This window comes from Polypterus senegalus, chromosome 3, assembly GCF_016835505.1.
Source record: "Polypterus senegalus isolate Bchr_013 chromosome 3, ASM1683550v1, whole genome shotgun sequence".
Classification (NCBI taxonomy): Eukaryota; Metazoa; Chordata; class Cladistia; order Polypteriformes; family Polypteridae; genus Polypterus; species Polypterus senegalus.
Window position 1 is genome coordinate 223,182,853 of NC_053156.1, and position 27,176 is coordinate 223,210,028.

At 39.5% G+C, this 27,176-nt stretch overlaps 1 protein-coding gene across 3 annotated transcripts in view; it reads left to right on the forward strand.

The window, feature by feature from the left end:
• Nucleotides 1-14,154, forward strand: part of gpr61 (G protein-coupled receptor 61) — a 112,689-nt gene extending 98,535 nt beyond the window's left edge. For all 3 annotated transcript variants that reach the window (XM_039748568.1, XM_039748567.1, XM_039748570.1), the window contains exon 2: nucleotides 10,931-14,154. In XM_039748568.1, coding sequence (XP_039604502.1) covers nucleotides 11,318-12,712 — 1,395 coding nt within the window. In that variant the 5' untranslated portion in view covers nucleotides 10,931-11,317 and the 3' untranslated portion in view covers nucleotides 12,713-14,154. The remainder of the gene's footprint in view (nucleotides 1-10,930) is intronic.
• The last annotated feature ends 13,022 nt before the right edge of the window (nucleotides 14,155-27,176 follow it).

A 27,176-nucleotide genomic window follows, 5' to 3' on the forward strand; every position in this document is an offset into this window, starting at 1 on the left:
TATATTTATGTACAGTATATATATCTAGGATATACATATATCTATGACCAAGTGACATGGTGCACCTTTGGTACTTCTTAGTGTACCAAATACATGCTTGTTAGAGAAATTGGTGACTGGGTTGTAATTGTGCATATTTAAACGGCCTATTATATTTAAACGGCCTATTAGAGACTAGCTCCCCTCAATACTGAATTGGATTAAGCAGGTTTGAGAATGTATGTTATACTAATGTAATATATAAAGTTACATATACAATGAACTGCGGTTGGGTTGGCACCCTGCCTGGGATTGTTTCCTGTCTTGTGCCCTGTGTTGGCTGGGATTGGCTCCAGGAGACCCCCGTGACCCTGTGTTTGGATTCAGCGGGTTGGAAAATGGATGGATGGATATACAATGAATCCATCTTCACCAAATTTTGCATAGATTCCCTGTTTACATAGGGGGAGACCATAGGCCATGTTTAATTTTGAAATTTATTGAAGATCTGGAAATTGGATGTCTCTGAAGGCCATGTTACATTGTGCAACTTTTCAGTCAATTTTCATGTAGTCATTTCAGACTTCATTTACATAACCTTAGCGAGTCAGCAGCAGTTGCAGTGTTCTTCCATGACCACCATTCATGCAGTTTAACATACCTGGTGACTATGTCCAACCTGCCTGCAGCTTACCCTGATAAACTCAAACAGGTTTTATGCTATGTTCCATTTACCTCAGAAATTGGATATCAGAGCTGGGAATGATGTCACATCCAAGTTCACCTCATTCCAGTAAAACGTTCGAAAAACCATTGTGGATGTATCGTGGAAAACCTTTGTTGTGTTTGATCCATCAAAATGAATAACAGTTGATAACGCATTAGGTGGTATTTTGCTTATCCAGACACTGTAGCACAAATAGAATATATACAATACTGTGTGTACGACTGATTTAATGAGACGCAAATAGACTGAAGTGCTAATAAAACAGTATAATACTACAACTTTCACTAAAGTTTGATCTGAAGTCAGACAAACTCGGACTTGACAGCCCAGCCTCGAGTTTCTGAGTTGTTCCAGTTGAAAATTCTGACTAGGAACTTGGAAATTCCGACTTTACACTTGTAATAGAACACGGCTTAATTTTGTCCTGAGTCGTGGGGGTGGGATCTGTGTGTGCATAAGTTCAGAATCAATGAGTGCTCAATTGGAAGTACAAAGCATATGCTGTAATTCAGCTACGAGGAATAAGGACTGTGAGTGTTCGGGACTTCACAAACACAAGAGAGGCTTGTCTGTTTGATGTCTGATGCTTTTTGTACCAAGACAGAATGACAAAAATAAAAAGATAAAGGGCCAAAATTTTGATTGAACTCACTATACCTGTTGAGCATTCTTCAAGCCCTATCAGACAGCACGTTCTTAACTGACAGTAAAAGGGACGAGCACAACTGTGCTGGAAAGTCATTGTGGAATTTGTCCTGCCATGTGATTTTAAGTTGCGTAATCTGACATACACAGATGACAAGATCAGCAACTGCATTGCCTCCAACTAGAAATGGTATAAGGTGCCACCAACTTTACTGACTGCACCTGCATTTTATTAGGAAAGGGCCCGGGGGCATTTTAGGGACTTTGCTCAAGTATGCAAAGTTGGTGCTTATGGTGGGTAGGCTAAAATATTTCTCCATGGGGAATTTATTTAGTGACCACTCCTGCACTTTATTCCACCCTGAGCAACACTGGTTCCCCTGCTTGTTTAAATAGATATATTTACTCTGCTGGAGTCATATATAGTGTGATAAAAGGCACTTTATTGGCACCAACCCGACACAGACTGACACCTGAGGCATGGGTAAAACAAACAAAAAGTCTTTATTTTCTTCTTCAGCCGTGGGACACGTGTTCCCCGTGTCCCACAGGCCCTAACGCAGTCCCAAAATAACCAAAAGTAAATCACACTCCAAATCACACTCTTCTCACTCCTACCAGGGCAGCTTCATCATCCTCCTCCTCCTCCCGACTCTTGCGCCCTGAGTAGTGGCAGCAGGCTCCCTTTATAGCCCACCTGGAAGTGCTTCAGGTGATAATTAACCTAAATTAGGCTGCACTTACGGGTGTGGCTGTGTTGCCGCCCACACGGTCTCAGGAAGCCTCACAGCTCCCCCTGGCGGTGGCCACGGAGCCCAACCAGGATGATATTCTTTTTTTTTTTGCATTCAGATCTACTATAGTCATGTATCCCATCAACCCATCTCACCTGCTGCTTAAATGTAGTCTGGTAGGGCTAATATACTTTAACCTTCAGAACCCAGAAATTTAAAATCCTCCAAAATAGTGTGTTAGTGATTAAAGGGGTGACATTTAATGTACATCTTCATTTACATTACAGTAGAGTTACAGTTTACAGGATGGACTGTTTTCTTTAATAACAATTTTAAATCAAAGTAAAAGGTTATACTCTTTGATTAAGTTTGTCTGAACAATAACATCAGTATACATTTTATATTGAAAACCAATTGCCAATGCCTATTATTTCCTCTGATGGACTACCAGTTGGACCAGAAGGGTTCTGGGTAGCCTTTCCAGCCATCACTTTATAGAGTTATGATTGAGACTGTGAAATCACAATCTGTTTTAATCTGGATGTCCTGGGTAAAAGAAAATAGAGGCCTTTAGACAGTGAATGTGTGACTGTAGGCCATCTGGATAAAAGCTAGTCATCAAAAACTAGTCTATTAGGACTCTCCAGGAGACTATACAGTATGTTTATTTGTCAAACATGGACACTTAACAATTAGCAGGGATGCCCACTCTGGGGATTTAGTGTGTATGTTATTGCTTTCTGTCTTGAATTGCCTGTGGTTTTTAGGTTCAAAAGAAGGTAGGCATAGTAGCTAGGGAACTGTACTTTAAACCTCAAGCTTTCAAGTTATGTTCCTGTTTCATACTCACTGTGCAGCTCAACACTTAATCTGCCTGTGCTTCAGTAGTGAAAAAATTGAAAGTGAAAAGCCATTTTTTAACCCATTTATCCAGTCCTGGGTTCACAGGAGCCAGTTTACTTCCCAGCATCATGGAAATCAAACCTGGAAACTAGTCCATTGCAGGGAACATTCACAATGACTAGACCAACTTAAGCTGATGCCACATTACGGGACTTCTAATTGAAGGAGACGTCAAACTTGACAACTGAGTTGCTGATCTTGTCACCTGAAAATGTCACTAGGTTACATTGAATTATTTTATGCTACTTTTTTTGACCCTATGCCTCCCTCAGAGAAGGGCAAGGCTGAAATTTTTGGCCACAACCTCACTTATAGTGAGAAGAACCTGTTTGCCAAATATCACACAAGCTCATCCCTTATTCTGATTACCAATAATATGCTGTCTGATGGAGACAGTGCCTGGGTGAAGGCTTTATGGCAGAGTTTCTCTGAGATTAGAGCGAAGGGGTTGGGGGATTGGTCCCCTTCAAGAATCGCAGACAAATGTCAGAGCAATGTCAATTGCTTAATCAATAACAACACACGTTGCAGATCATACACAACCCATTCCCATTAAATACAAAGGTTACTCACAGCCTTACGCGATCTAAGAGGCAGTAAACCACAAAATCTTTACAGGCATGTTTACTTCATCTCTGGCTTTCTTTTTCTTTTTTTCCCATTCTGGCATGGTGCATAAAACACACAACATCCATCCATCCATTCTCGAACCCGTTGAACCCGAACATAGGGTCACAGGGGTCTGCTGGAGCCAATCCCAGCCAACACAGGGCGCAAGGCAGAAACCAATCCCGGGCAAGGTGCCAACCCACCGCAGACACACAACATCAGACAATTCTCTTTTCTATTTGTCAGATCCAAAACACTGATTTTCTTATACAGTCATATGAAAAAGTTTGGGAACCCCTCTCAGCCTGCATAATAATTTACTCTTCTTTCAACAAAAAAGATAACAGTGGTATGTCTTTCATTTCCTAGGAACATCTGAGTACTGGGGTATTTTCCGAACAAAGATTTTTAGTGAAGCAGTATTTAGTTGTATGAAATTAAATCAAATGTGAAAAACTGGCTGTGCAAAAATTTGGGTACCCTTGTAATTTTGCTGATTTGAATGCATGTAACTGCTCAATGCTGATTACTTGCAACACCAAATTGGTTGGATTAGCTCGTTAAGCCTTGAACTTCATAGACAGGTGTGTCCAATCATGAGAAAAGGTATTTAAGGTGGTCAAGTGCAAGTTGTGCTTCCCTTTGACTCTCCTCTGAAGAGTGACAGCATGGGATCCTCAAAGCAACTCTCAAAAGATCTGAAAACAAAGATTGTTCAGTATCATGGTTTAGGAGAAGGCTACAAAAAGCTCTCTCAGAGGTTTAAGCTGTCAGTTTCAACTGTACGGAATGTAATCAGGAAATGGAAGGCCACAGGCACAGTTGCTGTTAAACCCAGGTCTGGCAGGCCAACAAAAATACAGGAGCAGCATATGTGCAGGATTGTGAGAATGGTTACAGACAACTCACAGATCACCTCCAAAGACCTGCAAGAACATCTTGCTGCAGATGGTGTATCTGTATGTTGTTCTACAATTCACCGCAATTTCCACAAAGAACATCTGTATGGCAGGGTGATGAGAAAGAAGCCCTTTCTGCACTCTCGCCACAAACAGAGTTGCTTGTTGTATACAAATGCTCATTTAGACAAGCTAGATTCATTTTGGAACGAAGTGCTTTGGACTGATGAGACAAATGGCCATCACAGTCCCCTGACTTGAATATTATCGAAAATCTATGGGATGATTTGAAGCAGGCTGTCCATGCTCGGCAGCCATGAAATTTAACTGAACTGGAGAGATTTTGTATGGAAGAATGGTCAAAAATACCTCCATCCAGAATCTAGACACTCATCAAAGGCTATAGGAGGCGTCTAGAGGCTGTTATATTTGCAAAAGGAGGCTCAACTAAGTATTGATGTAATATCTCTGTTGGGATGCCCAAACATATGCACCTGTCTGATTTTGTTATGATGCATATTGCATATTTTCTGTTAATCCAATAAACTTAATGTCACTGCTGAAATACTACTGTTTCCATAAGGCATGTCATATATTAAAAGGAAGTTGCTACTTTGAAAGCACAGCCAATGATAAACAAAAATCCAAAGAATTAAGAGGGGTTCCCAAACTTTTTCATAAGACTGTATCTTGTTACTACACTATATACATTGTACTTCTGGGTGAGCACTCCTATGTTGTCATCTCACACACACAAGCTTATACATACATACAACTTGTTTGATTTTTTTGTGGTGAGTTGCATACTGGTTGGATTGAGTCACTGGATATATCATACCAAGGGGTCCTCAATCATGGTCCTGGAGGGCCGCAGTGGCTACAGGTTTTCATTCCAGCCAGCTGCCCAATTAGAACTTAGTCCTTGCTGACAATGAAACTTGGTGTTTAAATATATGGCTTGTCAGCACTTTCATTCATCAAAGACAAATTTCATTACATTGTAGATCAGAGGTCCTCAATTACAGTCCTGGAGGGCTGCAGTGGCTGCAGGTTTTCACATCAACTAATTTTTAAATTAGAGCCCATTTATTTATTTATAACTAAAGCAATACATTTTTGAGCTTAATTTTAGTTATCTTGCCTGTTACAATTCAGATCCCTTAATTGCCTATTTTAGTTTTAGCGGCTATATTTAAAATTTTAATTATCACCTGTTTTGTTAATCAGATGTTAGTTAATGATGAAATGCAGATAACCAATAAACCAGCAGCTCTCCAGCCAACATGCTTCCTTTTAAACCTGTGCATATGCACCATTAAAGGTGTCTGTGTTTAAAAAAAATGTTTAGAAATAAATGAGAGGGGAATTGAAAGGAGCGTTAAGTTTAATTATGTTCTAGTCCACAAAACACACGGATAATGCTCTCAGGTAAAGAAACTCTACAGCGCAATTACAATTTCTCTTAAATGAGTGAAACCATTAACAAGGCATACAGTTAAATACAAAGTTTCATTATCAGCGAGGACAGAGTTCTAATCAGGAAACCAGTTGGAAGGAAAACCTGCAGCCACTGCGGCCCTCCAGGATCGTGATTAAGTACCCCTGCATCAGACTATGCGTCTGGTGATCATGGGAGCACGCCATGACCATCTCTGACTTGCTAAGTTTATGTAAATGAAGTCTGCAAATGAAAATCGCTGGAAAAGTTGTGTAATGTGAAATGGCCAAAATATGTGTCTGTGTAATACAGAAGGAGAGTGGGGTTTCAGGAGAAAACTCACAGGAACAATTTCAAGTCAGAGATCTTGAGGAGGGAGGCATCATTACACAGCCCATTATAGCTCAGTCCTTCCTAATTAAAGTCCACCAAAAGAAAACTGACTTTCAGGGAGCAGCTCTCAGATCCCAGTTCTCATCCAGGATAATCCTTTCAGGGCACTTGTAACACTTCAATCGCCTTAGCAATTACTCACAGCCTAATACAATTGTTCCAGAAAATATCCAGTCCTTAAGTAGTTCTACAACTCTCTAATGAAAATAGATAGGAGTACAAATGAGTGATGAACAGAAATGCGACCATTAAGAGTTACTCTTTTTCTGTGTGAAGATTAGATGTGCTAAGAGATGAAAATGAATATTGTACAGAGATATGCCTCTCCATGTCCAGCAAAGCCTCCCACTCCCCTATTGTGGGAAGAAAAGAAGAGTACACAACCCGCCTACACACAAATGTGAAATTGGACCCAGAATCTGATAATTTGTAAAATTGAGTAAAAAAAAAAATAATCACACAGCTACATACACATGCACACTGATATGGCTGCAGCCTCCTTTGCTGTACTTGTTAAAAATACTGATAAGACTTTACAAAAAATAGCTGAACTATTATGCATTTAAAGTTTACTTATTAGTGGATAATTGTTGCTTAGCAATCCTGTTTCACCACTAAAAGATATTAGGTAAATGCATAGCTTGGTATAGCATAACATACGATAAAATATAGTGTACAGTGGAGGTGAAAGGCCCAGGGAACCTTTCAGATTTGGTTGACGCAAATTCATGACATATCAGGCTATTTTCATCTTCAATATTTATATCAAAAGCAGAACTTTTTCAAAAATTACATAGACTTTTGATATCCATTGTATTTGACATGATTGTCAGAGGCTGAAACCTATCCAGGAAAAATGGGTACAAAAGGGAGGCACTAACTCTTGATGAGACACTCTGAAGACAACCACATCAATCTAACTGTGAGGTCTGTATATTTAGTATGTATACTGCATATAGTATTGCACAATGATAGATAGATAGATAGATAGATAGATAGATAGATAGATAGATAGATAGATAGATAGATAGATAGATAGATAGATAGATAGATAGATAGATAGATAGATAGATAGATAGATAGATAGATAGATAGATAGATAATTTATTATTCCCAAGGGGAAATTCACATAATCCAGCAGCAGTATACTGATACAAAAAACAATATTAAATTAAAGAGTAATAAAAATGCATATAAAAACAGACAATAACTTTGAATAATATGAGCATTTACTCCCCCGGGTGGAATTGAAGAGTCGCATAGTGTGGGGGAGGAACGATCTGCTCAGTCTGTCAGTGGAGCAGGACAGTGACAGAAGTCTGTCACTAAAGCTACTCCTCTGTCTGGAGATGGCACTGTTCAGTGGATGCAGTGAATTGTCCATGCTTGACAGGAGTTTGCTTAGCACCCGTCGCTCTGCCACAGATGTCAAACTGTCCAGTTTCATTCCTACAATAGAGCCTGCCTTCCTAACAAGTTTGTCCAGGCGTGAGGCATCCTTCTTCTTTATGCTGCCTCCCCAGCACACCACTGCGTAGAAGAGGGCGCTCGCCACAACCGTCTGGTAGAACATCTGCAGCATCTTATTGCAGATGTTGAAGGACGCCAACCTTCTAAGGAATGTAAATAGAGTGTTTGCCTTACAGCTCCAGGAGAGGGGCTATGCATGCTGGACTGAATGTATAGGCTTTCTATTTTTCACCTATTTATGTCAGGTTTTCTTTGAATATTCAAGTTTCATACATGTGTCTTAAGTTATTTAGCAGTTCTATATTGGCCTAATGTATATGTGAGTGTGCAAAATATCTAAAGATATCTCAAACCTTAGGAGACTGTCCTTCAATTCAGTTCATGTCTGCCTGTTTTATAGAATTAGGAAGCCACCATTCTATTTACAGCTTCTGAATTTCTTCTCAGATGAGCTCTTCATATTGCTCTAGTATTTAGATGCAGGACTATTGCAGGAAGTAGAGTACCAATGTGGTTTCAACAGAAAACAGTCATTCATCTACTCCTGGATGAGAGGATGGAAACTAAAAGGTTTCATGGCATTTTTCACATACTGTGTTGCAATGTATAAAGAATAGACAAATAGATATTGTGATTTATTGATATAGATTATTACAACATTTGCTTTAATAAAAGGATGTGTTTGTGTGCCCATCCAATTTCCACGTTTCAGTCATTCCAAAAGATGCTGCACTGCAAACATTTTTAGTAGTAAAATGCCTTTCATGTGTCATTCCAACAGGTGGTGCATCACAAACATTAACACTGCTTTTTTTGAATCCCATAACAAATGGCACATAGCAGAGACATACACATTGCTGGATGCACTGCAAATATTAATGTTGAGGTCTACATTGATTATTTAGATTGCAACCCGTCTTAAACAGGTAGTAAAGCTTGTTAAAAATATAAAACAACAAACCATCCAGCATCGGGCATCTGTGTTCAGGCATAATGGCATCCAGCATCCAGAAGAAGGCTGAAATGTCTGGCAAAGAGAAGCACAAACAAAGGGGGGCATAAATGCTCACACATCCAGTGAACAGAGGTTCCTAAAAGCACAATGTCATCGAAACAGATAGATTTACCATCACTATGCTATTGGTTTTTAAATAAGTATAATATATAAACCTAATACAGCACATTTGGCACAAATACACAATTTCTATACATTCATTCACTGAGGCTACTTAACCCAAAGTTCGGATCGGTAATAGAGGATGGAGGGCAGGAACCAGTGCCAGACATGTTTTAATAACACTCATACACTCATTCACAGCAGACACATTTAGAGTTAAAAATCTCAGGTAATTATCCACAAATTAGTATGTGATAAATGACTAATGGCTATAAACCAGGGGTCTTCAACATGTCGCTCTCGAGCTACCGGTAGCTTGCAATCCCTTTCCAAGTAGTTCGCCAGAGGGTTAATGAATCCTACATAAATTTGAAAACTTGATTAGTTAAATTAGAGATCCACAATCTGAATTTTTTCAATGTGGCATACACTTAAGAGAATATCTGGACTCAAACTCATTAAGACCTAAGTAACACTTTATTTTAAATATCAAAGAAAGTTGAATTCAATTGTTCTCTTGTTCGCTAGCTGAGCGGAGTTAAGGAACTCACCCCGAAGCTGGAGAGTGAGTGAGGAAGGCCCCTCCCCTCGGCCCGCTGTGTGTTTCTTGGATCCGCGCAAATAAATCGAAACTGCAAGCAAACTATGATACATAGTGAAATGAGAGAAGTTGCAAAATCAACTGGAATGTTCAAGCAAATTATAGAAAAAAAAACCGATCTAAATCCGTTAAGTAGTTCTCTCGTCAAAAGTGGACAGACATAGGATTTTATATATTATATATTAGTAAACCTTCAAAGTAATGTGCAATTAAAGTCTCAACAGCATTCTCAGCATTTCTGGGGCTTAGTAAAGCCAGATAACTATAAGAATCTTCACCAAGCAGCTCTGATAATATCTGCTTTGTTTGGGTCTACATACCTCTGTGAGTTGGCCTTTTCTGACATGAATGTCATGAAATCAAAGTTCAGAACAAGACTGACAGATGAACATTTAAATGAATCCATAAGAGTGAACGTAAGTGGCTACACTCCAACATACACCTGCCTCTCTTCTTGACTCCATGCAGTGCCAGTCCTCTGACTAACTGATAAACACATCACACATGCAACTGGACATGTGAATACTCTTGCGAAGTGAAATAGTGACATGTAACACAATGACAAATAAATAAGTAATATCTGTGTATTTGTAATGGCATTGTTTTATTTTGACATATTTCATGTTTTAATTCAATAGTGTGAGATACACTAGAAAATGCATACAGACATACAAAATGCACTTGCAGGTGAACGAAATATTTTTTGTGATGTTTTAAAACAAAATGTGGGCACCAAACATTTTGTAAATGCTCAGGCAAAACAAGCTTATTCAGTTTGTTTGGATTGAAAGAATCTATGAGAAGAAACGTTAGAAAACATGAGTAGCTCTCGGCCATTTTCATTTTGTAAAAGTAGCTCTCAGGGGAAAAAAGGTTGGAGACCCCTGCTATAAACTGTTAACAAAGTATAACAAAGTATTATACTATTTAATAGTCAAGTGGCCGCTAAAAAATTATATGTCTCTGCTTTGGTTTAAATAGAGTTTGAGTGGTTTGTAGAGTCTCTAAGTATAATTTTGGACTTTGCAAAATTATGTTCACTGTCTTATTTTTAACATTCTGGTTTGGAACATGACCACATGAGTATGAAGAAAGGGACTAAGTTCCAGCTGCCCTGCAACCCTGCTCAGGATAAGCAGGTTAGGAAGATGGATGGATGGATGGAGTTAAAACCAACTGTTTAAGGGGCTTAAGTAAATTATGTAATACGCAAAATGTAGGAATGTACTGTGTAGTAGCTCTTCTGTTAGATTGTAATGTTTGTTTGAAATACTTTGAGTAGGAGCTGACTTTGAAAGCCACCATGTTACAGAAATAAGCAGATTCATTTTGTGTATCTGAAATCCACATGTTTATGTTTCCTGACCATGAATTTTAATTTGCTGCCATGTGTTTATATTTCTCTCTTCTCCTAGGTGAAGATTGACCCTTCCAGAAATGAACAGCTTGACGAAATTAAACAATATTAATGAAATGAGATAGAGAGCACTTTCATGGCCAATGTTGTGTTTCTATCTCAAGCACAAACGTAAACTCAGGGAGATTACAAAACAAAAGTGCTGTAAAGAAGTCAGAATGAACCAATGGGGCATGAGCTGAGATGCCAGTTGTTGTAAGCAAATTAAACATCTTGGCAAGGTGCATGAGTCTTCCGAGGCTCAAAGCTGCATGTTAGCACTTTAGGCTACTATAGTCAAAGATTGACGCCCCCCACTACAGCACCAACTATTGCCCAGTACTGAAAGGAGGATGGGTGATGACCCTGTAAGCCTCTGCAATTTGTCTCCTTTTTCCTCTCATCCATGGAGCCTTCAGCAGCAAGCGCTATATGGTCCATCAAGAATTCCTCCATCTTCCAGAACTCACATCAACTCCTGGCTCATCCAAGCAATGCAACCTTGGCCTCACAGGATAACAACATGCTTTCTCAGTCCATAGCACTCTTCTTTATGCTGCTTGTAGACCTGGTGGCTGTGGTTGGAAATATAGCTGTTATGGTGGTCATCATCAAAACTCCGCAGCTGAGGAAATTTGTCTTTGTGTTTCATCTCTGCCTTGTGGACCTCTTGGCTGCCCTTCTTCTCATGCCTCTTGCAATCCTTTTAAGCTCCACTTTGTTTGACAAGGCCTTTTTCAGTGAGGCCTTGTGCCGTGGATATCTTTTTCTGAGTGTCTGCTTCATTAGTGTGTCTATTCTTTCTATTTCAGCCATTAATGTAGAACGATACTATTATGTGGTGCATCCCATGCGATATGAGGTGAAAATGACCATTGGTCTTGTGGTCACTGTGTTGGTGTGCATTTGGATCAAAGCCATTGGGATGGCTGTTGTCCCGCTGGTAGGATGGAGTTCCCAGAGAAGATCTTCCTCTCCTTTCCAAGATGGAGTTCTGATTGATGGCCATTGCTCGCTACAGTGGAATGGAGGACACTCAAACAATCAGGTGTTTGTAGTTTTTTTTACACTCTTCTACTTCCTTTGCCCAGTTCTGATCATTTTGGTGGTGTACTGCAGCATGTTTAAGGTGGCTAGAGTGGCTGCCATGCATCATGGACCTCTTCCAACATGGATGGATACCCCCCGTCAGCGATCAGAATCGCTGAGTAGTAGGTCCACTATGGTAACTAGTTCTGGAGCACCAAGGACCACTCCACAACGGGCATTTGGTGGAGGAAAAGCAGCTATCATTCTGATAGCAGTGGGGGGACAGTTTCTTTTCTGCTGGCTCCCTTACTTCTCTTTCCACTTATACTCAGCTTTGACTATGGTTGAACCAGATTCTACAGCACAGCTGGAAAACATTGTAACTTGGATAGGCTACTTCTGTTTTACCTCAAACCCATTTTTCTATGGCTGTCTTAACCGTCAGATCCGGGGGGAGCTAAGCAAACATCTCAACTGTTTCTTCAAGCACACACCAGGAGAAGACAGGCTACCAAGCCGTGAGGGATCTATTGAAGAGAATTTTCTCCAGTTTCTACAAGGCACTGGCTGCACGCTCGAGTCTCGGAATCCGCACAGTACCTCGAGTCCCAAAAGAGACCAGCCACAGCAGCCAGCAGCAATTGACTTCCGGATACCTGGCCAGATTGTAGAAGAAACCTCTGAGTTTTTGGAGCATCAACACCTCAACCATGACCTTACCATATCAGAAAACTGCATTAGAACCATGCCATCTCAAAAGCCAGAGTTGTAACAATAAGAATGCTTTTCAGAAATACTTTCAAGGATAATATCAAATAGCATTTTGTGGAACAAAACATTAAAATGTATAAATGTAAGAACTTATTTGATACCAGTCATATTGAATATAAGGAGAATTCAGCTTCAGTTTTCAAGATGATTATTTTGTCTTTAAATGTTTTTTCTTTCATTAGGTTTGTGTTCTGAAATGAATCCATTGCCAAATAGCCAGTATAACTTGGTAACTTGTGTGGGAATTCTATATTGGAAAGATAACGTGGAGACATATTACCATAGTAACCGTTTTGAAAAAACCTGTGGCAGTTATTTGAAAATATTATTTTTTATCCAATTTAATTTACATTTTTGAACCGATTTGCACTTGACAATCCAAGTTTAGTGTGTAATACAATGCAGATTAACCTAAACATCAGAAGGCTTTCGTGACTGGGTTACAGGAGATTTTTTCCATATCGCTCATCCTAATTGATACCAAATATCAAAAAGTGGAAAGAATATTTAAAGTTGGAAACATAGAAAGTTGTGGAATTTTTAGGGTTTGCTTTTTCTCTGTTTCTATACTTAGTTTCCAAGCTCTTTAACATTTCTATTTAAAATATTATTATTAAATCAATGTACAAATGATTATTTATGAATTAAATGTTTAAAGTGTTATTTTTTATTCTGAACTATTGTTACATTAAACCAAAAACTGAAGTAAGTCCATGTTTAACATTGTGGTCACCTTTCTGAAAATCATGCGGTCAAGAAACTGAATCCATGGAAAGCTACTATAATAATAAGTGCACATTATTATAATGGCTATCTATAGCAGCAATAATCAGCATACACTATTTCAATTGCCTTATAGGGAAACAAATCACAAATATATTTCATAATAAAAACTAACAGTAAAAAAATGTAGCATATCATAACATTATACACACATAATAATCATTTCTTGGTTTGCAATATCCTCGAAAAATAATGTGATCTGAAAGTATGATAAATCCATATGCCATCCACAACTAAAGCGAATAGTTCTTAGAGCCATTAAAAAATCATAAAGGCATTTTAGAATTTGTCACTTTCACTCTGAACATTTTAAGCTTTACCTGAAGCTGCCACGCTACCCCTGTAATCCCCTGCAACCGATGGGGTTCAAAAGTAAATGGAGGAACAGAGGTGTATTACAACACAGTATGCACAAATTAGGTTTCAACAACCAAAACACACACACACACACACACACACAAATCTGATTCAAAATAGCATTCAATAGGCAGTAAAGAGTGTTGGCAGCAATACCTTTTTTTATAACTGCTTAGAAGAATAGCTGCCATGATGCAAGAAATCGCTACAGAACCTGCAAAAAAATTCCTATCCTTTATTATCTGGGTCAACGATGTAAGAAAATGTAAGTCTTCAAATGAACTTTAATGGTGAATTCCAGAATTTGTGCAACCTTAAATTAAAATAATTTTAAGAACAATGTCAAGTGTGGATTTACTGGAATTTTCTTGTCACTTTTTGAAGAATTCATTTTACCTTCAGAGAGCTGCAGTGAATTTTAGGATGACATTTTAATTAATATTTACAAAGACGTGGTTACATTTAAGTGTTGGTCTGTTTTTCTAGTTTTTCTCTTATAAAAATTAATCACTTTAAACTATTAGCTTAACAGTTTATGTTTTGGCTGACACCATGTGCCATCGATGGGGTCTTGAAATGGTGTTGAAAAGCAAGGATTGTTCATCCCAGCAATATTTAGGCTAAGTCCACACTACTATATTTTTGTTTAAAAATGCTGACATTAACCTCAGTTTTCACCATTCATCCACAGTATCCTATCATTTTCAATCCCTGAAAATGGAGACTTTTGATAACACTCTCCAGAGACATATATTTCTTAAAATGCAGCCATGGCATTTTAATGTGGAAGGTCAAAAATGTAGATTTTTAAAAACGCAGATTCTAGCCACACTCTGATTGCTTCATGCCTATTATATGGCCCTTCCTCTCATTACAGCTTCTCATTCCCATACTGGTCACCCTTTCATGGAAGAAAACCATACTCTAACATAGTGGGCAATGAAAAGTTGTTCTCCATGGTACTTGCTGTGTTGCTTACCTGTATGCATCTAAATTGCATTTTGTACAATCTGAATACTTTATGCACGTGCTAAATGCAAATAATTTACCGGCTGTCACATTTTTCTGATAAATCCTGTGGTGTGTGGTGTTACCACTTCTTCAAGGATTTTCCTCCAATGTGCGCATGCCCAGTGCAGGAGAACGTCTTAGGCATATGCATTCTCAGTTGTTTTAGTGTGGACAGAGATTCATTCAGAAATGATGTGAAAACGCTAGTATGGCAGGAAATCATTTTCATTTAAAAATCCTGTTTATAAATGAACTAGCTGTGTAACTCTGTGCTGTACAAAGCCTAGGCTCCTAGAAACACTTGAAATTGTCCGAAAAAAAATTGAAATGCAGAGATGTCAGGTAATTGATAGGAACTGCTCTAGGCAAGGGATGAGGATCTATGTCTGATGTTGTCCCACTGGTCCAGTTAAGTAGACACTCATGATATTATTTTCATTGTTCTCGCAGGCTTTACACTCAATGTCATACACCTTAAAAAACTTCATGGTAAATGACAGTCCGTATAAAAAACTTGTTACAATCTTTAATCAATTTGCCCTGAATTGAGGATTCTTCTACGTTTACTTTGACACTTTGCTTTTGTCTCACTGTGAAGAACGCCACATATAACTGTCCATGCCCAAAAACTGGTTCCAGCAAATAAATTCCAACACAATCCAATGTTTGACCTTATCTTTGACCTTTGAACTTATTAATAGTTATTGCAAAGGCTGGGTTTACAGGAAACTGTCGTCATTTCAGTCTGAAAGGCATTCCAGTTTCAGATGAACATAAATCAATTCGAAGAATCAACACTGTATCTATCACCTTCAGCTAATTGAGTAAGAACTTCCGCTTGAATTACATTTAGTTTCAAATCTGTAATAACCAAGCGAATTCTGTTACACAGTCCACACTTTGTATTTAGGTTTCGAAGGAGCATGATAATATATCCTGCTTTCAACGTAAGACTATAATTTGGCATTCCAGATGGTGTAATGCTGTTTAAAAACTCCACAGGAAAGTTGTGTGTTTCCTGTTCGTAATCAGATATTATGGAGTCATCACTTAGATAGGTAACATTCTCACCATCAATGATTGATTGTTAAGTCGTTCAACAACATCATTTTTTGGGCACAGAATGGCTCGCTTGGCAATAGACTATACTATGTTCTTAGTGAGTATGTCTCCAGATATTTCATTAACAATGGAACCAGGGCATATAATGGATTCTGGCACTTCCATCCATCAATCCCATTGTTTGTCTATCAGCAGCTAAGCAAGTTTCTCTCTCCTTGGAGGTTTCGTTTTGCTGATGTGCTCGCCTCCCTTGTCTATCAGCGGTTAAGCGAGTTTCTCTCTCCTTGGAGGTTTCGTTTTGCTGATGTGCTCGCCTCCCTTGTCTATCAGGGAACGAGTTTCTCTCTCCTTGGAGGTTTCGTTTTGCTGATGTGCTCGCCTCCCTTGTCTATCAGCGGCTAAGACTCTTTCCTCTGCGGTTTCACTTTGGTGAAGGAGTCGCTTTTTTTCAGGTTCATGATATAGCCTAGCACTTCTTTTTTCTTCCAACTCATTAACTTGTGGGTGCCTTGGCAAAATTTAAATCTAATCAGAGATAACGGAGCCACCTGGGCCGGACAGACAGACCCACACACTTCCACGCGTAGACATTTATATATAAGAAATGTAGTAGTACTGTGGGTGCAGCACAAGGTAGAGTAAGAAACAGGAAAATTTGTTTCTTTAATAAAAGTATCTTGTTCTTACAAATAAAAAAGTCATAAAAGTATATTATACTTAGTTTGTAGAATGTAGGTGTATTTGTTAAGAGTTTCAGCAATTTCTATTTCTATAATTTCCTTAGAATGACACTTCCAAATCAGGTAAGTCATCATAGTAAGGTTTATATTAAAATAATACATTAATATGAGATCACATCATTTTAAAATTTCCCTCAAATTAATTGAATTTTTAAAAAAATATTACTTTCATTCATTTATTAATTGTTCAATTATTTAAATATTGCCAAGTAGAATTGACTTCAAATACTCTGATTTTGTTATAATAATAATAATAATAAGTTTTATTTATGTACTGCCTTTCATATATTCAAGGACACTTTACAATTCAATACACGCATTAATAACACAGTAGAAATTACATACACAAAAAAGAATAATATTCATTGAAAAGATGTGTTTTTAATAAACGTTTAAAATTAATAATACATTTTTCCATGCAAAGACTGAGAGGGAGAGAATTCCAAATTTTAGGGGCTATCACTCTGAAAGCTCTGCCACCCATAGTTATTAACCTGTATTTAGGTATATTGAGTAACTTAGCGTCCGATGATCGTAATGCACGGAGGAGTATAAGGAAGCAGCAGCTCTGGCAGATAATGAGGGGCTAAACCATGAAGGGCTTTAAAGAGAAGGATAATTTTATATTTGATTCTTGAAGAAACTGGTAACCAATGTAAATCATAGAGGACAGGAGTGATGTGAGCAGATTTTTTAGTGTGTGGAAGTAAACGAGCAGCAGTTCTTCTTTGTTGAAGGAAAGAAAAGTTTTCCATGAATCTGCATAGAAGTAAAATATATTTCTTGTTTCTACATTACACCTTCCCATTGCCGTATGTTTTTATAATGCCCTTTTGTTCACATTTCATCAGCCTTTTGTTTTCCTTAAAGGGGAGCAGTCAGGTTTTTCTGTCTTTCAACAGCAAAAAGCACTCTTTCATCTGGGAGCTTTGAAAAAATCTTGGTGTGAAACAATGCAGCCATTTTTGTATAAATCACCAGATATCATTGGTCTATTATGGAACAGGTGGAAGAACTTAAAATGGCAAGAATGGCAAGTCTGCTCTTGTCTGGCGATTTATACCAAAACACTGCCCACATGAACTGGCATATACTGTATAGGATAGAAAAATTTGATGGTTCCAGTTTAAGTTTTTTTATTGTTTATTGTTGCTATGAATCTTGATCATCATGGTGTGCCCCTGACATATAAAACAATGACAGAAGACTCCCAGACTATTATCATTTTTCAACATAGTCTCCATATTAATGCACTTTTCCAATCACTGCTCCATAGATTCAGTTGATTCATGGTAAAACGTTCTGATCGTTTCTCATACTGCCTCCACAGCATCTACCTCTTGACAATGGATACTGAAACTTCTCCTACATGTATGTTTCTCTAGATTTCAGGAATAAATGATAGTTGCTGGAAACCAAGTCACGAGAATATGGTGGATGGCCAAACAGTTGAAACTTTGCATTTTTAAATAGCAGCCACTGCAAACTGGTGTGAATAGCATTGTTGCTTATGGTGAAAAGATCCCTGTGCCCCAGCTTTTTATGCCTCTTAATGTTTATGGCTTCAAACCCATACAAGACCCAAAAAGTATCAATGCGATTTTGGAGATAGCACTACATATAAAATATTAAGTTCCTCTATACACAGGAAGAAGGTTGGGATAGAGCATGCAGATCAATCCTTGTACCTCTCACACTATTCTTCCCTGATGTTTACCTTCTGTACTGCTGTATCCAAAATTGGAGCATGACAGTTACTTCATGAACAAATAGTACACAGACTTCATCATCAAGCAGGATGAATGAAATTTCCTATTCAGGAACCAAAACAGAAAGGTTTTATTTTTTGGTGGGCAGACCAACAACAACAATGTTTATTTTTTCTTCTGAGGGTTCTGTTCTACCAAAGGAGAATGGCATGGGAGTAGAACATCAATGAAAACCCCAGAAATTCCATAAAAAAAGAAGTGGGATTGGAAGAAATGAAGGCTGAGGTATTTATTAACACACGCCTCCACAGCGACAACTCATTATTACTTTATCTATTAAAGAAAAAAATAGACAAATAAATTTTATGCTTTTTTGCTTTGCCCACCCCCACCATAACCTATTGTATATGGGGGAGGAGAGAACGCTTTAGATTCGTCAAAAATTTCTATCTCCAGTTTTTGACGGATCTTGACATTTTAGGGTCCCCTGATACTGAAATCATTGATATCTCGATGATAGTTGTGTGTCTTTCTCTGTGTCACAGTTTCTTGAGGACAGTCTAGAGCTAAAAAATCTGGATAGAAAAATAACAAATTCGATAGTTAAGCCTGTTATGAGATTACGATGTGCTGATTAGTTTTTGAACCAAATCGTGCAAGAGAAAGAGGCACTCGAGAGGAAACCTCAAACATCGTAATTCTGAAATTAATTAAGAATTCTTCTTGTCAGTCACTATTGTAACAACCTATTTTTTGATCAGAAAGATCAACATCAGAATTGTAAATAATTACTGAAATGTTATAGAATAGTTCAGGTAACTTGGTTCCTAGGGCGCAAAGCCTACTAACAATTGTGTCTGAATTTTTAGTTTTTATTCAAGTTCTTAAAAAAAGTTTTAAAACAGTTACATGATTGTTTTCTGTTCCATAACAGCATAAAAGAAAAAAAATACATCCTATCTTAAAATTACAGTTTCAGTATTTTGACAGCATTGTGATTGCTGCTATCAGTTGCAACGCCACAACAAAGTACATCTTCTAGTGCTTTTAGAGCATGGTTCAATCAAATTATTAATAAGTTTGTCTGTCAGTGCAAGCACATACAATATTTTGAGCCATGTTGGAATCTGGAAATATCTTTCTTTATCAAGGTAGATGTACAATCCTTAGATCCATAACTGCTGTGGTATTTAACCATGTGAAATGCCGAAACGCCCTCAGATGCATAGTATTCTGTGCTTTACCTTCTTTTGCATAAAAGTTGATCATTTTTGTTGATGAGCTCTTTCTGTTAACAGCGGTTTTGTACTTTTTGCTGTGAACATGAGCCTGTAATTTGCTGCCACCTTTACTTGCTACTGACATGTTTATCCCAGCTCTACAGATTATATAGTTGACATTTCATTTAAATTGCCCAGGCCAGAAACACCGGTGTTAATTTTTTAATCTAATTTTATACTTTTGTTTGGGCATTTTCTTTTGTATTTATAATCTAGTGTCTAATCATAATGTGACACTGCCTCATCCTCCTGTCGATGAGCTATGTCATCTTCCACAAAGTGTGCATAGTATAGCTTTATGCTGGAAGTTCGAAACATTTATGGACCAAACTAAAATATTGAAAAATCTGCTTATTTACAAAGTCTCTGTAAAACAAAATTAAAGACAGTTTTGGAAATGTTATAAAACCTGGCCAGCCTGATATTTAAGCCTCAAAAATAGGACATGTCTAGGAAAAAGAGTACATCTGGCAATTCTACTGTACAACTGCTGCTTTAAAAATGTCACAGAATGGCTTCTGCTGCAAAGAGTACTAATTTATATAGGCTGCAAATGTATAGTTTAATCTCTGAAAGTGACAAATTGCCATAATGATAAATTTCGACATACAGTGCACTGCAGACTTCTGGGGCTCTGTCATTCAGGAGCTCCACTGAACAGTCAGTTTGACATGATTTACACAGTAAAAACTCTGAGAAAAGCCCGCAGCACTACACAACACTCCTGCTACTCAACATGCCTACTCAATAGTTGTCATTACACCCAAGTAAGATAACCCTTGCACAACCCTAACCTTAACCATTGTGTAAGGATGTTTTATGACAACAACATACAATGTACGCCTTGAAGTGGATGATTTGAGAAAGACGCAAATGACTAGGTATGTTGTGTTACATCACTGCAGTACACTACAAAAGCTGCTAAACATTATGTTAAGCGAAAGAAAGAGGGGCAAAAAAGAAATAACAGAGGTGACCAGGAGGAGCAATCTCAGAAAACCAATAAAGAGTTGATGCACAGTATTTGTCCTATCTTTCATCTAAACCAAACTGTTAAACCAAAAAGCTGAAGCCAGAAAATCAGTTTATAACACTAATAAGGAATATTAGCAACCACACACAGAATGCACAGTACCTGTCTTTCATCTCGTCAAAGTGATAGTGTTAACACTGAGAACCTAAGAAAGTCAGAACAATTAATACTCAAACTGCAGTCAAATGGGAAAACAGACGGTACCAGAAAAAGACACAAAAATATAAAATCATGATAAAGTAATGTCTCAAAACTGAGTTAAAAAAGCCAAAATCCAGATGTATAATGTAATAACCAGAGTTTCAAGAGAAAAGCAAGTAATTTAAAATGAACATAAATAGTAACACAACTGGATTAGCTCAACAACAGACCAAAGCAGTGAACGTGTGCAGCTCAACTTTATTGAACTTGTGCATTCTCTGCTTTTCCTCCACCTGGTGTACCGTATAACCATCTTTGTAGATGCCAGGTAAGGTCTTTTGAAAGTTTTTTGTTATAATTTTGAACCCAGCTGCATTTCTTCATAAGGTGTTAATCTCAAAGAATGTCAAATTTTGAACCAGATGGTATGGTTTGAAGCTGCGTATCTAATGGCTACGTAAATGTAGCAGATTGTCTGGCATGTGGGTTGGTGGTATTGGGTTGAGGAGCAAGGTGGGATGGGGGCTTGTGTTCACTTTTAGCTTGGATCTCCTCATGTGAAGAATAGCGGATAAGCTTTCTGCTCATTGGCTATTAGTGAGTTCTAGAACCCGGTCTTTTTGGATGCTGCTGGACTAAATAATGGTATGTAGAGGGATTGATGGAAGTTAAATATTTTTTAGCGCTCATTTTTGAACTTGTTTATAATCTGCTATATGCAGGCATCAGTGCAATACCAGGGATGTGCTTTTCAAATTCCTTTTAAACGCAGGACTAAATTCTTAGTGCATTGATTTTTCAGCGTGTTTACATTTTGGTGTTAATATTGTTTAAGTTTTACGCCATTGGTTGTCTTTATGTGAAAAGGCAAATAAATAAATAAATAAATATTAATGACACACATCTATTATAAGCATTTCATCTGTTCCGGAAAAGATAATATTAAGAATGCAGTTTATTTATAGAGTGCCTTTACCAGATTGTTCAAAAGGGACACCTTGTATAAATAGAAGCAAAGAATAAGAAGCACGATAAATAAGACTTGTTAGAAGCAATACTGAACACAAGATGGTAAATAAATGATGAGTTAATGAAACAGAAAATTGTCAGATAGTCCAAGAAGGCAATAAACAGGAATAAAAAGTGATAATATTCCTTTGTCAGAGAACCACTAACAAATAAACCTATTTCTATTTACAGAGCTACATAAGAGAGACTGTAAGAATATTAGCATAAGCTAAACGACTTCTTAAACACACAGCTCTTAAATTGCCTTTGAAAAGAGTACATTTAAGACGTGATTCCAAAGTTTGGAATCGCCTAAGGAGCACAGATTAGTCAGGAATAAAGCAAGATTTCCAGAATCACTAGACTGGAGCGTACTGACGCTGGAAATTACTGATGTCTTCCAGCCCCAGGCCAGTTCAGGCTTTGTTAAGTTAACAAAAGGATTTTTTTTTTTATCTTTATTACGTGTGCACTACTGTGAAGTCTGACTGTGGTCTTTTTCTGTGTAGTTTTGATGAGCTGTGATAACAGATTAGAAAGGACACCTTCCAACAGAGAGCTGCAGGAGTCAGTGTGGAATATGATTTAAGGGAGGACAAAGTGCTCAGTTATAGAAAAGAATAGGAACAAATGGATGTAATGAATAAGAAATGGAGAATTAAAAAAAAACATCAGAGGAAGGGAACACAGTGGCATCAACTAGAGTAAAGCAAGATTCCTTTTTTTTAAATGGCCTGTAGTGACAAGTAGTCTGTGATCTGTGGGACATCATATTTTGCTCTGCTATGAGTGTATCTAATTTACTAGCATCGCATTATTAAAAAGAGTTTGTTGTTCCCACCATTACATCATATTGTTTACTTGGCCTAAAACCTCCAAAGTCAACCAACACTCCCTATAGGCTTCACAACAGTCTGAACATATTAATTGTCAACATGTTCTTGATATTAGAGCACATGTGGTAAACAAAATAAGAAAAATAAACTTTCAAAATCAATAACAGGAACCTCTTTTGGTCATTTGTTTTCTGAATTAACCCAATTCAGAGCATTAAGCTTCTAGAGCTGACCTTGGCAACACCAAGTGCAGGGCGTGAACCAGTCCTGGACTGGATAAGCTAACCATATCAAGGCAAGCATTCACCAACTTCAAGTCAATTTATTCAACTTAATCCACACATCTTTGAAATGTAGAAGGAAAAAACAGAGTACTTCTAAAAAAACAAAGGAACATAAGGTGCATAAGCTAATTCAACACAGCCAGTGATTTAAACTGTAGTTGCAAGCAGGAAAAAGAAAAAATAAAACTGAAGAAAATAACCTTCTTTTCCAGTGCTAAAATAATTTCCCACGATTAAAACCAAACCATGTCCTAGGACAAGAAATGTAGTCATGAGAGCAAGAATATGTTACATGTAGGGTACATATCAGCTAGCACTAGAGCTTTTAAGGAAGACCACTACAGTAATGAGACTAGACAGCAGCAGAGCACAGTCTGATCCTGCCAGTGAACAAGCTGTTGAGCTTTACTAACACCCTTAATGTGTCCCTTAATAACCCTACTCATTAGGGTTGCAGCAATCGATTATTTAAGTAATCAACTATTCTACTGATCATTCCATCGATGCAAGAGCAATAGTAAATATACAAAAGAAAATAACACAACTCTCTTAAAATTAACAGCTAATTGATTTCCTTTTTAGAAAGACCAACATTTGCATTGCTTAAATTGCATATAATAGAATTATTTGTCAAAACTAAATCCATTTAGTGCATTTAAGTGCCACATTACGTTCTGGGTTTTAAAGAAAACATTGTATGAAACGAAAAAACAAATAAACACAAAAATAATGTATCAATTAGAAAGTACTTTTAAAGATGTCATACATATAGCACAATACTGAGGCATAAATAAATAATAATAATAACACATACAAATTGCATTTAAGTTGTACCACTTAACTTTCAGAACTACAAGTTTCAACCTAACTACAGCTCAGCCATAACATAAGCCTTTACTGTCTTCTTAGAACGCTTTCTGGCATTTGTAGGAGGCAAAAAAAAAAAAAGAATTCTGTCAGGATCACATGCCCTGGATGAGCTAGATATGGTGTGTGTAAGACTTTAAAGGAGCCTGTGGTGGTTGCAATGAAGAAACGTGAGCATATTCGCATGCTCAAAACTGAGGCTTGCTCTGCACCTTGATGCAATGTTTCCTACTACAGAAAAGAGACACTGTGTTGGCATGGATGTTGTTGAAATCCACTTGTCTCTTCACCCCTCACTATTTTTTCCCTCTCCATTTTGGAATTGGCGCCTTCAAATCATGTCTTTACGTCATGTATCCACAGCATAGGCGTGCTGTACGATACTAATAATCAAAACACACTGAGCTCGCTAAAGTGTCGTTACATAGATTAAACGAAGCTTCAATGCAAAGAATTTGCTTCAATGATTTTTAGTAATCAAATTGCTCGAGTTTCTCGAGGAATCATTTCAGCCCTACTCCTCATACAATGCAAAAAAAGGATTATAATAACTCATTAAATGTTTTATGTCATATAAAAAGGAAAGTGGAGATTTCACTGCTGTACCATTTGAATGACATGGGTCTTTGCTCCGCTCCTTATTGTTCTCACATTTCAGCACCTCGGTCACACCTAAAGTGTATTTTCTATTCTTCCAAATTTCAAATTTTCTTTCTGTAATGTTTTTTCTTCTTTATTGTTTCTATTGTTATCTCCACCTTCTCAAATAATATTTATGGCATAGCATGTGCTATTGTTTGCTACATTTATTTGATTTGTTCTTGCTTGATCTTCTTTTGCATTGCGTATCCCTCCCCCACTTTGTCAGTGTGTTTTATATATATATATATATATATATATATATATATATATATATATGTCACATTGCAGTAGGAGGCAGGATTGATTCGACAGCACCTGGGAAACCACTCGCCGCCAGGGAATGGTGGGGTATTAACTTTCTCCCTCTGCTTCCTCATAGGAAAAAGACCGTCCTGCACCATAGGCATGGATGACCGCAGTGCGATACTTCCGCCCTTCCTCCGCCATCTTGCCCTGGCGTCATCCTTCCCATCCTCCCTTGCGGTCCTTCCCGACATTCCTCCACTTCCGGCTCCTCCCCAATAAAATGGCGCGGCGCCAGGAGTGTGTCGCGATATGAACTGTTTGTTTATGATTTTGACCTGTTTTTTTGTGTACAATATACGGGGCGGAAAACCCCAACCCTTGCTACTGTCTCTCTCGGTCCTTTACAACTGGCGAGTCGGCAGGATAGAGATCCCGGAATGGCGGAGGGACAGGACCTGAACACCGTGCTGCAGGGAATGAGCGCCCAGCTCCAGGCCCTGCAGCAAGCGCAAGCCGCTACCAACCGGGAGCTGGAGGCCACGAGGCCAGGTTAGTGGAAGCCCAGGCGAGACCAGACCCGCCCAGGCAGCCGCCTCATCCTATGGTGCCGATGGGCCTTCGAGGGCGTCGATGCCTACCTGGGCATGTTTGAGAGGGCGGCCACCGGAGCAGTGGCAGCGGTCAGTGGCGTCCATCTTGGCGCCATACCTAAAGGACCAGCGCTGCGGCCTATTATGACCTCCCTGAGGAGGAGGCCGCTAATTACGACCTCCTCAAGCCCGAAATATTGGCCCGCTACGGCATTAGCCGGGCAGCAGGCGGCGAATGGCGGAACTGGGTCTTTGACCCGAAAAGCCCTTCGCGCCCAGGCGTTGAGTTCTGGGGCAAGATGGGCGCTGGCTACGGCCAGAGAGCCCGGCAGGCGGAAGTGTCGGCGGGTGGCCTGTGAAGGCCTGGTCAACGCAATGCCCAGTTCCCTCGCCCAGCAGGTCGGGGCACGCCTATCAAACATGTCGGGCCTCCTCGGCGTCCTGGAGCGTCAGTTGGCGGTCCTCCGACTTGGGGTCAGAAAAGCCTGCTCGCGGGAACCGGCAGGGGCAGGCGGCCACCCCGAGCCCCTCGGCGCTGCAGAAGCGCCAGCCAGAGCCAAAGAGAGGCGGGTCCGCGCGCTGTTTCAAGTGTGGCGAGACCGGCCACCTGCTGCCAAACTGCCCCATCACACGCCCGGAGCCTATGGACTGCAGCTGGACATCAGCGGAGAGGTATTGTACCCGCCGCATCCCTTGGCGAGTCGAATCACGGGAGTGGTGTTGCTAAATGGGCACGCCGTGGTGGCTTTGTTTGATTCCGGCAGCAACATTACCATTGTTGCTCGCCGTTTGTCTTACCGCAACAGTGGTTAAAGCAACATTTGTTGGTTACCTGTGTACATGGGGGACTAGGTCATATCGTCCGCTCACTGCTATCTTACCTGGAAGGGGAACCAATCAAATGGCGGTCGCTGTGTTACCTGACCCCCTTCCCAGTGATCCTGGGACAAGACTGGTCTAAAAGAATCAGCGGTAAGCCATTACGCGCTCGGGGCCTCGTTGGATCTTGTCATGAGGGGAAAAGGCACCCTCCCGGCCTCCACGCCGTGCACAAGGGCAGGCCCTATGGGCGCTGGTGTCTCGGGGACCTTTCGTGGCTACGGACCTTGACCGGAAGATTCCGCGGAGAAGGGACTAGCCAGGAACTCTCCCGGGCCCAGGCCCCAAGACCCTCTCGGCGGCCTGGACCATCAATTTCGGTCCACGCCGGCCTCCTTTAAGAGGGAGCAGTGGAATGATGACTCCCTGCGCTTTGCCGAACGCGATTGTTCTGCCTAACAGCTCGACAGCGGGCGGATCCACACCGCGGGAACCCTTCTTTGTCCTTGAAATGATCTGTTGTACCGGTGGCTACCCATGAGGCGAGGTGCGGAAGTTGTTGCTAATTCAGCGTACCTTCCGGCGGGAGATATGCGAGTTGGCACATGCTCACCTCCTAAGCCCACCTCGGGGCGAAAAACACTGGAGAGGATTAAGCTCGCTTTTACTGGCCTGGGATCAATGAGGAGGTCCGGCGGTTCTGTCAATCCTGTCGGAGTGCCACGACCCGCCAGATTCCTAGGAGGGACCGTGCTCCTCTAGTCCCTATTCCCCTCGTGGACATCCCCTTTGAAAGGATAGGGGTCGATTTGGTGGGACCCTGGAGCCCTCAACCCGTGGCCACAAGTATATCCTAGTCATGGTGGACTATGCCACCCGGTACCCAGAGGCGGTTCCCCTGCGCTCGCTAATACTAAAAGCATCGCGGGAACTGGTTAACTTGTTTTCACGCGTGGGCATACCCAAGGAGGTCCTCACGGACCAGGGTACGCCCTTCACTTCGGATACGTTCAAGGAGGTGGCCAAATTACTGCAGATAAAGCACCTGAAAGCGTCA